The sequence below is a fragment of the Benincasa hispida genome, chromosome 9 (genome assembly GCF_027475165.1).
Source record: "Benincasa hispida cultivar pf3 chromosome 9, pf3_genome.v1.1, whole genome shotgun sequence".
Lineage (NCBI taxonomy): Eukaryota > Viridiplantae > Streptophyta > Magnoliopsida > Cucurbitales > Cucurbitaceae > Benincasa > Benincasa hispida.
The window spans coordinates 34989006-35000548 of NC_143486.1; the positions used below are offsets into that span (position 1 = coordinate 34989006).

At 33.4% G+C, this 11543-nt stretch overlaps 1 protein-coding gene across 5 annotated transcripts; it reads left to right on the forward strand.

Annotated features, from left to right (window-relative positions):
- The first annotated feature begins 4241 nt into the window (after positions 1-4241).
- On the forward strand, positions 4242-8113 carry ACD11 (Glycolipid transfer protein (GLTP) family protein). Of its 5 annotated transcripts, XM_090317694.1 has the most exons (6): positions 4242-4502; positions 4596-4820; positions 4946-5007; positions 5275-5495; positions 6852-7024; positions 7537-8113. In XM_090317694.1, the coding sequence occupies exons 4-6, from the start codon at positions 5304-5306 to the stop codon at positions 7787-7789; spliced, it is 618 nt and encodes a 205-aa protein (XP_090173820.1). In that variant the 5' UTR covers positions 4242-4502; positions 4596-4820; positions 4946-5007; positions 5275-5303; the 3' UTR covers positions 7790-8113. The 5 variants fall into 5 exon arrangements, with proteins under 5 accessions (XP_090173820.1, XP_038899583.1, XP_038899585.1 ...); XM_039043655.2 differs by lacking the exon at positions 4242-4502 and having other exon boundaries at positions 4566-4820; XM_039043657.2 differs by lacking the exon at positions 4242-4502 and having other exon boundaries at positions 4570-4820; positions 5266-5495.
- The last annotated feature ends 3430 nt before the right edge of the window (positions 8114-11543 follow it).

An 11543-nucleotide genomic window follows, 5' to 3' on the forward strand; every position in this document is an offset into this window, starting at 1 on the left:
AGTGAAAGAATAAGAGAAAGAGAAGAAGATACATAAGGATTACATGGTTCGTGTTGGGGTTGATGCCCTAAAGTCTCGAGTCCTGTAGTTTGTAAATAGTTTGTACAAACGCTTGTGTTGTATAATATATGATATTTTACTTCACATCTTGTATTTTGCTCAGTTGCATGTTTTATTTGCTTTACCACAAACCAAACATAAAATCCTTGGTTATCTGTATGTAACTTAAGCATGTATGTGGTGACATACAAGAGGATTATGTCTTGAGTGATAACCAAAATGGTCTAATGGATATAGGAGGGAAACTTTATCCTGTAACGCTACGGATGCGGCCCATTTGTGGAATGGTCACAAGTGTTGTGACTTGTCATAGATGGTCTGATCCTGATCATTCGTGTTGGGGATATGCGAGCGGGGGCATCCTATACAAGAAGTTTGTATAAGACCTGACCACGAAGTTGTATTGTTCATTAGAGGAATTAGTGGTACTTAAGTGTGATGTAACTACAGGGGAAAAACGGTAAATTGGCCCAGTTGTATAATCTCATAACTATCCAATTAATAAATAATAAATATAATCTCATTATATTCATAACTTATGGTTTAATATCATATATTAACCATAACATTTTTCCTCCACTAGATATCAATCATATTTACATCAAATTTCCTCCAAATTAATATATCTCATACATAAAGTCAATTATATCATATATAATCGAACTCCCTCTTGTCAATTTGAACATTTCAAACTGATCCAAAAACTGATTCTCAACTTGTATCTAAGCTACCAAGGGGACTTTATGGACCCATGGCTCGAAGCTCCAATGGTACGTGAATAACTGACTAAACTCTTTAGTCACGATATCCACCATTCGTTAACTGTCAGACATTCCACTAAAGACCGACAACTGAACTCTTCTTACCATAGATATATTTCTATGTCTATTGGATATAACCAATCATCAGTACGATGAACCTTCACAGATGCTAGTAAGTACAACTAGGCCAATTTACTCTTTTGCCCTTGTAATTACATCTTATTCCTTAAGTATCACTAATCCCTCTAATGAACAATCCAACATAGTCCTACTATGTGTGAACACCTCTCAAGCCATGAAAAGATGTGTGGCGCCACATCGTTCAAGCCCCGGGATCAGCCCTTGAGAAAGCAATCTATCTATTTACCCCTGCTTCGGGGAAAAAGTGAACTCCATCTTGTGAAACTGAGTTCCCAGCTCCCAAATCAGATGAATCCCCAAAGTGATAGGTTTGAGTCGATGCTCTAGCCACTCGCACCCGTAAATCAAAGGACTGCCCTCAATGGCCGGAGTTTCCAACTCAAGATTGAGGTCAGGTTACCTATGGTCATCCCAGTGAAGTGAAGTATCTGTCATAAACAAAGTATGATGAAATGTTAACACTTCGTGGTCAGGTCTTATACAAACTCTTTGTATAGGACGCCCCCGCTCGCATGTCCCCTACACGAATGATCAGGATCAAACCATTTTGGTTATCACTTAATTTACATACGTGCTTAATTTACATAGATTTTAAGTTTATTGGTTTGTGGTAAAGCAAATAAAACATCTAAATGTGTAAAGTCAAGAGGGAGGTAAATATCATATATTATACATCCACAAGCGTTCATACAATTAGGGCACAAACCTCAACACATAGGTAACTCGACCTCATTCCTGAGTGAGCTATAACTTCTGTCTAGTTCTTTGATTTGTATGGATGAGGGTGGCCCGAGTCGCCAACTCAGTGAATTCGTTTTTCGCTTAAAATATATTTACATTTAAAGAGTGCAACTATTGGTCTTTAATGGAATGTTAAAAAATGTTGATAAATTTAATTGGAGTTTAGAATTTGAATTGTTCAAATTAGGGGTATGTACGGTTTGGTGCGATCCAGTTTTTAGCGAAGGTAGTGATCGAGCCGCATAGATCGGTTATCAAAATGAATTGAACCGATCAAAACAAAAAATTCTTGGTTTTGGATTTTGAATCGAACCACCTTAAGTTAGTTCATGTCGGTTCGGTTCAGTTAGAATCGCGATTTCTTGTTGTTTTTCTTTTTTCCTTCCGAATGCAGCAATGTCTTGGATCAGAGAGAGAGAACGAAAAAGAAAAAGGCACACAAGGGTTAGATACGAAGGTTAAGAACATAAAAACAAAAGAAAAAGGAAACATACGTAGCGATGGAGAAGACTTCAGCAAAAGAGAGGTTAGTAATGAATTTGACCATGAGGGCTGCAAGATTAATGTTGCGATGGAGAGAGGAAGATGGAATGGAGAAGTGAGGTGAGGGAGGTAAGAGGAAGAATGAAGAAAAGAAAAAAAAAAAAAAAAAAAAAAGCTCTTTTGTGGCTGAGTAGAGAAATCGAAGGAGAGGGAGAGAAGATTAGGGAGAGGAAGTGGTGGAAAGTTAGGGTTTGTATGTGGTAGGATTTAGTAGGTTTACTTAGTGGGCTAGGAGTTTTTGGGCTTAGGTTTTTCAAGTGGAATAAGAGTTCTGTTTAATTTTTGTTATTATTGGTTCGGTTTGGTTTCTTGTGATTTTTTGACAAACCAAACTGTGAACCAACTAAAAAAATAACAGTTTTATCACTTTTTAAAGCGAGCAAACCAAATATTTCAGAAAAACCAAACCAAACTAGTCGTTTTTGCTCGGTTCGGACTGGTTCTTCATTTTTTTTCGATTTCATGCATACCCCTAGTTCAAATTATAAGGGAATTTAAGTTAACTGTATACAATACAATAATATATTATATACGATACAAGTAATACAATGTATAAAGATACATTATATAATAAAGTTAATTTTGAATGAGATTAAAAAAATAAACTATATGAAAGAATAATGTATTTGAATAGGATTCAAATATTAAACAATATAATGAAATTCATATTATAACAGTAAGTTAAATCTAATATAAATGAAATTCATATTATAACAGTAAGTTAAATCTAATATAAATGAGATTTATATTAAAACTATAGGTTAAATTTAATGTGAATGTGTTACACGTTAAAATTATAGGTTATGAGATAGATACATTTGAATACAATTCAAATGTAATATTAATTAAATATGTGTTATTTAATTAATTAAGATTAATTAATAATTATTTGATTTGATTTGATTTAAATTAAATTAAATAATCACACAACTCCCTACATGGGAGTTAAGGTGAGTTAATGTGTGTGGGAGGGGAGTTAACTCCCCTCACTCAATATTCGGAGTGCTCATGCATTTGTTTTTGACAGAAGATCTGTTCTTTGGAAAACACAGTAACTCTCAATCTTCTCTCAACTCTCACTATCTCTCATCACTTAAAATTCACAGAGAAAATATTTCTCTGTAATTTTTTCTCTTCCCTTTCTTCTAGAAAGATTCCCACAAACCATTTCCTTGTTGGAGGATAGTGAGGAAGACTTAGTGGTGGGGTCCTATTCCTGAGATCGTACAAAAATTGCTGAGATCATGTTCATAGGGAGGATTTGGAGAAGATCGAAGAATTATCTTCAAATGTAACTTTTTCCTCCTTGAATTATTCACTATTTAGAGCATGCTTGATTAGAATGTGTTTAAGTTCTCTATATTTTCCTGTATATTCGAAAGTAATTAAAAGAACACGTGTTCACACGCTTCCACTATAGACTTCGAAACCTTGATAGCTAACATATTTGTTGTTTGCAAAAATGACAAAAACGAAGCCCAACCCACATATATAAGATGTAAAATGTCGCAAGTACCCTTACTACTAGTATACACTTGATACACTTGACTGATATACTCAATATACTTGATAATAATGCACTTAACTGATATACTTGATATATTTGTCATTCATGCACTCGTTTATATTGCTGATAAACTTAATACACTTGATTGATATATTTAATATACTGATAATGATATACTTGACTGATAAACTGCTGATAAACTTGTTAATCATTCACTTTTACACTCGCAAACTCGACTAATATATTTGATAAAGATACACTTGACTATTGGTATACTACTAATAAAATTAATAATGATACACTCTTTCATAATGTTGATTCACTTAACTAACATATTGTTGATAAACTTGATAATGATACACTTGACCAAGTTGATATACTTTGTATTGACACATTTATATATATTTTTTTTAAAAGAAATTGATTTTCTTCTTAGCAGGCCCCCTCCACATCTCTCTTTCACCAACCAACACTCCGCCACATCATCTATCGTGCACCCCTCCACCTCTCGCCAACCTCCATCAATTTCTACATGTTTGGTCCTCGGTCGCCGCTTTTCTCTCTCTATATTTATTTCCTTCAACATCTCTCTGCAATGTTTCACACCATCTGCCACAAGCCATCAATTGATTGTTTAGGGCAAATATGAAATACAAAGTAATTAGAAATTCAGATTTTGAAGTTTTTGCCATATTTATAAACTATCAAATATGGATGGTACAAATACAAAATTCAAATCGACACCCATGGTAATTTTCCTAGAAATAAACCACTATGAAACTCACCACTTACTTAAGAATAGATGACACTCTGTTTGTTTGTTTGTTTTTTTTTTTTTAAAGGGAAAATAGAAGAATACTGAAATGCTGAACAACGAATTCTATCACTCTTATCTAAGGAAAAAAGCTAACGAATCTAAAAAGAAAACAGCTCGAATCTCAACATTTTTCTTCTTCTGCACAAAAGACCCTTTGGCTGCTTCTTCTTCAATTTTTCTCCGGCATATTTCATTGCCGCAGCCACCATTGAAGACCCACGCTGCAAAGAGAAACGAAGGGGAAAAGAAGGTAAGAATTCACTCTTCTCCTTTCACCTCGCAAATTATGTACTTCTTCACATCATCCACAACTCTCAGCATTAGTTTATATACACATGTTCATTGAAAATTTGCGGCGTGGGTCGTGGGTTTCAGTGGAGGAGGGCGGCTGCTTCGATTTTCGGAGGACGATTAGGTTTCGGTTCCGATTGTCAGAGGTAAGGGGATTTTAATTTTGATTTTTAGATGCAGAATGGGTTTTTGGTTTTGATTGTTAGAATAAGGTCTACTAGAGCAAATAACTTTCTGATCTTAAGGTTCAGATGAGAAACTTTTCATGGGATTTTAGTGTGGTGACTGGTTATTTAAATGTGGGTTTGTTAAATGTTTGTTGCTTCCGATTCTCAGATTGCTTTAGTTCTCATGGTCCAACAAGCTTTGGCTTTGTAAATGAAATTTTGGCTTTAACTTTGAAGATGATACAGGCAAACTGCCCGGAGTGAGAGACGGGCAGATGGGGGACCTTTCCGGCGAAAAGCCGCTGCGAAATATATCGGAGTCCTTCAAAGCCCTTGCGGCCACTGTTAATGCTGAAACCACCACGGTCGAAGTTGCGCCGTTTTCGCGTGCCTGCTCCTTCATTTCACCTCTTTTTGGTTGCTTGGGCATAGCATTCAAATTTGCGGAAATGGACTATGTCGCTAAGGTTTGGTTTCTATCTTAATTATCGATCTCGTCGACACGGTTTGGTCTTGAGGACTATAGAATAGAAGATGAATTGGTGTAAAATTGCTTCTAAAATTTCTAGGCCTGGTTGTTGGTTTGGTCATCGCTTGTTTACATGGAGATTGAATCACATTTGGAACTAGCCAAAATTTTTAGGTTGTCGCAAGAAAATATTATGTTTTGCAATTGGTGCATATTGGGGGACTTCTCCATTTTTACATTGTTTGGCGAAACTTATAAACAGGAAAATGAAGAGGAGGGCTAGTTTTATGTTTCGAATTGCATACTACATGTGAAGAAGATTACTCGGCAATAAGCTTTGTGATATTCATCTTTGTAGGAATTAACGTGCACTGACATACTTCCGCTCACCGTGAATGTACACAATTTCTTCTGATTAATTTATGTTTGTTGAAGCAATTCATATTGTCACTGTCAGTTCAAAAAAGTTCATTTAAAGTTGCAAGATTGGAATCTTCTTCTTTATTTTGCATACTCAAGCAACTCACGATTCATTAAATCTATTTAAAAAGGGATTATATGATACTAATCTTAATTTATTCTTCTTTCTGCTTTCTCTTTCTATTTTTTTAACAGTTCAAGGCTTTGAAACTGTATTGTTAGATAGTTAGACAGTGAACATTTGTTTATAGTCACAATGTTATGCATGATAAATAGATCCTTACAGGTTAACTTATACATGTACGATGATCTCAATTGAATCGTTATGAGTCATGTTGGTAGAATCTGACATGTATCACACGATACTTTTGAGTATTATGTTATGTCACTACTTATGCTATAAAATGTTGATATTCTTCTTATTCCTTCTTTTTTTTACACTTTTATCTTTGTGGTTTTGCACCTACAGATGATTGACAGTTTAAATTCTGCCATTTTGATTGATTAATATATAGAATGCCTTGAAATTTGGAAACTTTCCATGATACCTACAAACTTTTATGTGTTGCCCTTGCATATATTTTTCTGGGTTCAATACAAAATGTTTTTGAATTCTGCCAAATGCTTGGAAATTTGGAAAATTTTTACAAAATCTACAAACTTTTATGTGCCACCCTAGCATATCGAAACACGATTGAACAATATATATATTTTTTTAAAAAAAGAAAAAATTGCTTCTTGAATTTTACTTGTATTCTATTTGTGAAACTGGCTTGGAACACAGATGGTTGGTATGCACATTATTCCGGTCGTTTAAATATCTAATGGTAATTTACTCTTCTAATAAAAGAATGGAAAAAAAAGTTGCATGTTTTTTACCATTTTGTTTCTTCATGTTTGAGATCTGATTACTTTTGGACTAAACTATCAATAGGTCAATGATCTGGTAGAATCATCTAAGTCAATTGTATCTCTACAAGCGTTGCTGGACAAAGATATCGAATCTGACCGTGTGAGGAAAGCTGGTAGCCACTCAAGAAATCTCTTGAGAGTAAAGCGTGGGCTTGACATGGTCAGAGTACTCTTCGAGCAAATTCTAGTTACAGAGTATGCATACCAACCATTTTCATGTGTTACCTTTTACTTTAGCCATCTCTCTTTCAATATCTTAATGAATACGTTTTGGGTGAATGTAAGCTTGAAGTAAGTAGGGGAAGGTACGTCGATCAATTTCTTTCACATTGTGACGGGAATCATCCGCTAGATTTTTGATTGCCTTGTCATACTTTTCATTATACTGTAGTTAGTCTAATTGAATGAACTGTTTGTTTCCGTGGTCTTCCTACTCCATAGGTGCATAAGCAACAACTATTAAATCTTTCTTGCTCTAAATTGCGTGGCCAACAAAGAAATGTAGCTACAGTCGAGATAATCTGTTTCCCATTTGAAGCTATAGTAAATCCATCATTCATAAATCATAATCATATCCTATAAAAACATGATTAGTGATGACAATTACAATTGATGCAACATTTGCACCACATCTATCATCCTCGTGAGATTAAACTTGATGTAATTTGATTGCAAACATGTTGAACAATAGTTCTTGGTTATGGCAGAGGTAATTCCTTGAGAGATCCAGCTTCCAAAGCATATGCACAGGTATTTGCTCCCCACCATGGGTGGGCGATCAGAAAGGCTGTTGCAGCAGGGATGTATGCTCTTCCTACTAAGGCTCAATTACTGAGCAAGCTCAATGAAGATGAGGCCTCAGCCAGAATCCTGATGCAAGATTATGTGGCCGCTTCTGCTCCTGTGATTCAGTATGTTGAAAAACTCTTCTTCTCCAGAGATTTGGGCATAGATTGGTAATATATGAACTACAGATCATAATCTAAATATTTTGAGCACTGTATATGTAATCTATTAATGTTTCTTGTACCCCCCAAAAGAAAAATAAATAAAATAAAAGTGCAATCAACTAGATATCCTTCCCTTTGGCTTTTATTGAACTAATAAAATTTCCATGATTTATTTGTATCTTGGAGCGTTGGTAAGAAAACTGTAGATGTAATTTTACCCTTGAAAGCTCCAAATATATATGATACAAATATGATATTGGATTTTGATGTAACACTACCTGAACATTTCATCAGTATATTCCATTGTTAAATATACTCAAGCTGATTTAGGGCATCTTTTGCGTTGTTTTTAAGAAAGAATGCTTTAATGGTTGTACCGCTAAACATGAAAGTAGGTCATTGATTTATCGTCGTTACTCTTATTGGTGGGATGTGACACTTTGATTTTGTAAACACTAGAATATGACTGTAAAGATATAACATATGGCTGAAGGATTAATGTTTTGGAGTTTTAAGGGGCTGTTTGGGTCCACCTTGTGGTGATATGACATGGATTGATATATCATCTCAGTGTTTGGGGGTCCATTATCCCATCTCACCGATTTCAATTGTTTGGGGGTCATTTTCTTTCACGCGTTTCGTATCTCACTGTTTCATTTTCCTCGTGCGTTTTGTAGTCATCGTTTCATTTTTCTTCTTTGTTCACGTGTATCGTATGCAACTGTTTCATTTTCCTTCGACTTCACGCGTATCGTATAGTCCTCTCTCTCACGTCTCTCTTAACTGGCCCTCTGAAACCCTAGCTCCTTCCTCTTAGGTCTTAAGATCTCCTCAATGAATCTCAGTTAGGATTTTCATCTCCGTTCTTCAAATTTGTTGTTTTCTTCACATATCTGTTTTCTCATAGATCTGGTGTTTTCCCTTTCCCCCTCGTCGCTTCAATCTTGTCCTCAACTATGTCCTTGCCACTTTGACGGTCCTCCGTTCACCCATAACCCGTTGTACGGTTTGTTTTTTGTTCTCGATGTTGCTTCGGTTGTCCATTGTTGAATGCATGGCAGGGATTGGTTGAAGAAATTGCAGCTTGGTGGGGGAGAATGTTGTCCACTTCAGGTTCGTTTTCGAAACCCTAGATCGGCCAATGATGAGTCTTTCTCTTCAAATTTTCTATTTCATGCCTTGTTTTGATTTTCCATGCCATGATTAATTTTTTTAAACATTCAACCTATTGATTCTCTGTTTTGTGTCTTGTTTTGATTTTCAATTCGTGTCTTGTTCTATATCTTTCTTTTGAAAATTTTAATTTCATGCCTTGTTTTGATTTTCCATGTCATGTTTAATTTTTCTAAATATGCAACCTATTGATTCTTTGTTTTGTGTCTTGTTTTGATTTTTAATATGTTATGTGTCTTTCTCTTGAAATTTTCAATTTCATGCCTTTTTTTGATTTTCCATGCCATGATTAATTTTTCTAAACAATTGATTCTTTGTTATGTGTCTTGTTTTGATTTTTAATCCGTATCTTGTTATGTCTTTCTCTTGCAATTTTCAATTTCATGTCTTGTTTTTTCCATGGCATGATTAATTTTTCTAAACAATTGATTATCTGTCTTGTTTTGATTTTTAATCTGTGTCTTGTTCTGTGCCTTTCTCTTGAAATTTTCAATTTCATGCTCTGTTCTTCTTTTCCTTGCCATGATTAATTTTTCTAAACAATTGATTCTCTGTTCTGTGTCTTGTTTTGATATTCAATCTGTGTCTTTCTCTTGAAATTTTCAATTTCATGTCTTGTTTTGATTTTCCATGCCATGTTTAATTTTTCTAAACATGTAACCTATTGATTTTTTGTTATGTATCTTGTTTTGATTTTCAATCTATGTCTTGTTTTGTATCTTTCTCATGAAATTTTCATTTTCATGCCTTGTTTTGTTTTTCGATCTTGTCCTCAACTTATTGTTCTGTGTTGTTCTAATTCTAATGTCCTGGTGAATTTTCAATTGTGTTAGTCCTATTAATTTTTTTTTTTTTTGCACGCTTTCAATATTTTGCATTATTAATTATTCCATTTATTAAACTGCCCACCAACTTTATTAATGATTGTTCTGATTGTTTGCTGATTTTATTCCACTTCTCATTCAACCACTTCATTAATGACTCACCCAATTTATTAATTGGAATTGAGTTCATTTACCCATGTTAAATTTAATATTATGAGGATGTTCACACTCCGTTATGGTCACACTTCGTTATGTGTATTCTGTTATTAATGTTCAACAACCACCCCTCTCCCTTTATTTTTCCTATATAACAACATTGGTTCACTATCCATTTGCTTAGAGTTCCTATTGTCCAAAAATTATTTTATCAATCCAGTGAGTGGTTTAACTTTGGTTTTTCCTTCTCTCCTTTCAACTTTTGGTTATGTTATTTTCATATTATGAAGTTTCTAACTTTAGGTTGTTTGGTGGGTGATAGGGTGCCTCATTGTGTTTTGATTCGGCAACCCGTGGATTTTCCACCCATATCGTATTTCATAGAAGTAACATAGGTACTTCTCTATTCAAACAAGATCTTTTCCTACATTTTAATTATTTCTAGATTTTTTTTAAACTTCTTTTTATTGTTTTGTTATGCAACCCAAACTAATACGAAATATTCAATTAGTTTGAGGTTGGTATGTTACTTTTTTTTCGTATTTCCCTATATTCCATTTCAGTTGTATTTTTTTGGTATTTCCTCCTTCTACAATAGATATATTGTACATATTTTTTTGTAATGTCCGGTTACTGTGTGTTTTTTTTAACTTCTTTTATTGTTTATTTTTTTTAATGTTTACATGCTTCTTAATATTGAAGTTACCTTACAAAAGTGTGAGATTTTTATTTTTGGAAGATGATTATTAATAATGATTATTTATTAATTAATAATGGTTCTTCTTAATATTGTACATATTGTACATATGTTTTTTTGTAATGCCCGGTTATTGTGTATTTTCCTTTTTTTTTTCTAACTTCTTTTTATTGTTAACTATTTTTTTTAATCTTTACATGCTTTTTAATATTGAAGTTACCTTGCAAAAGTGAGATTTTTATTTTTGGAAGATGATGGTTAATAATGGTTATATATTTATTTATTTGCTTCTTAATAATGGTTAATTATCAATAATCTAATTAATTAATTTATTAATTTAATCATTTTCAGTAATTAATATAATCATGTTTAATTAAAAAATTAATTATTTATTTTATCAATTAAATAATTAATTAACATAAAAATCAATCAATTAATGTTAAGTTTAATTGATCTCTCACATTTAATTAAGTAACTATTTATTTTAGTTTATATATACAAATTATTAAATTAAGCATAATAAAGTTTAGTTTTCCTTCCTAGTAAAGTTTTGAAACTTTCGCATACCTTTGACCAACTTTGACTAATGCAACAACTTTCACAGACATCTAGGATAAAAATGAATGTTTTAGTACAAATGGGATAAATGAGATTTTTTTAAAAAACCATTCTACTAGTTAAGCCTTCGAATAAAAAAAATGGCAAAATAGCAACATTTTTTTTTATCACTAGTTCTATTATAAGTAATGTATTTCAATTGAGGCACAATCTTACTATCTTTTCAATCATCACCATGTCCCAATGACAACTATTCCTAACATTGACCCTATTACTAAATGACCATCGTAGAATAGAGAACCAGCCCTCCCACATTAGACATTGGATTAGATAACTAAACTTTTTTTGGCTTATTT

Excerpts from the sequence above, each read along its gene's own strand:
- ACD11 (XM_090317694.1), top strand. The coding sequence starts at position 5,304 with ATGGGGGACCTTTCCGGCGAAAAGCCGCTGCGAAATATATCGGAGTCC. Across the intron at positions 5,496-6,851 it reads AAATGGACTATGTCGCTAAG|GTCAATGATCTGGTAGAATC; the intron begins GTTTGGTTTCTA and ends AACTATCAATAG. Across the intron at positions 7,025-7,536 it reads GAGCAAATTCTAGTTACAGA|AGGTAATTCCTTGAGAGATC; the intron begins GTATGCATACCA and ends TGGTTATGGCAG.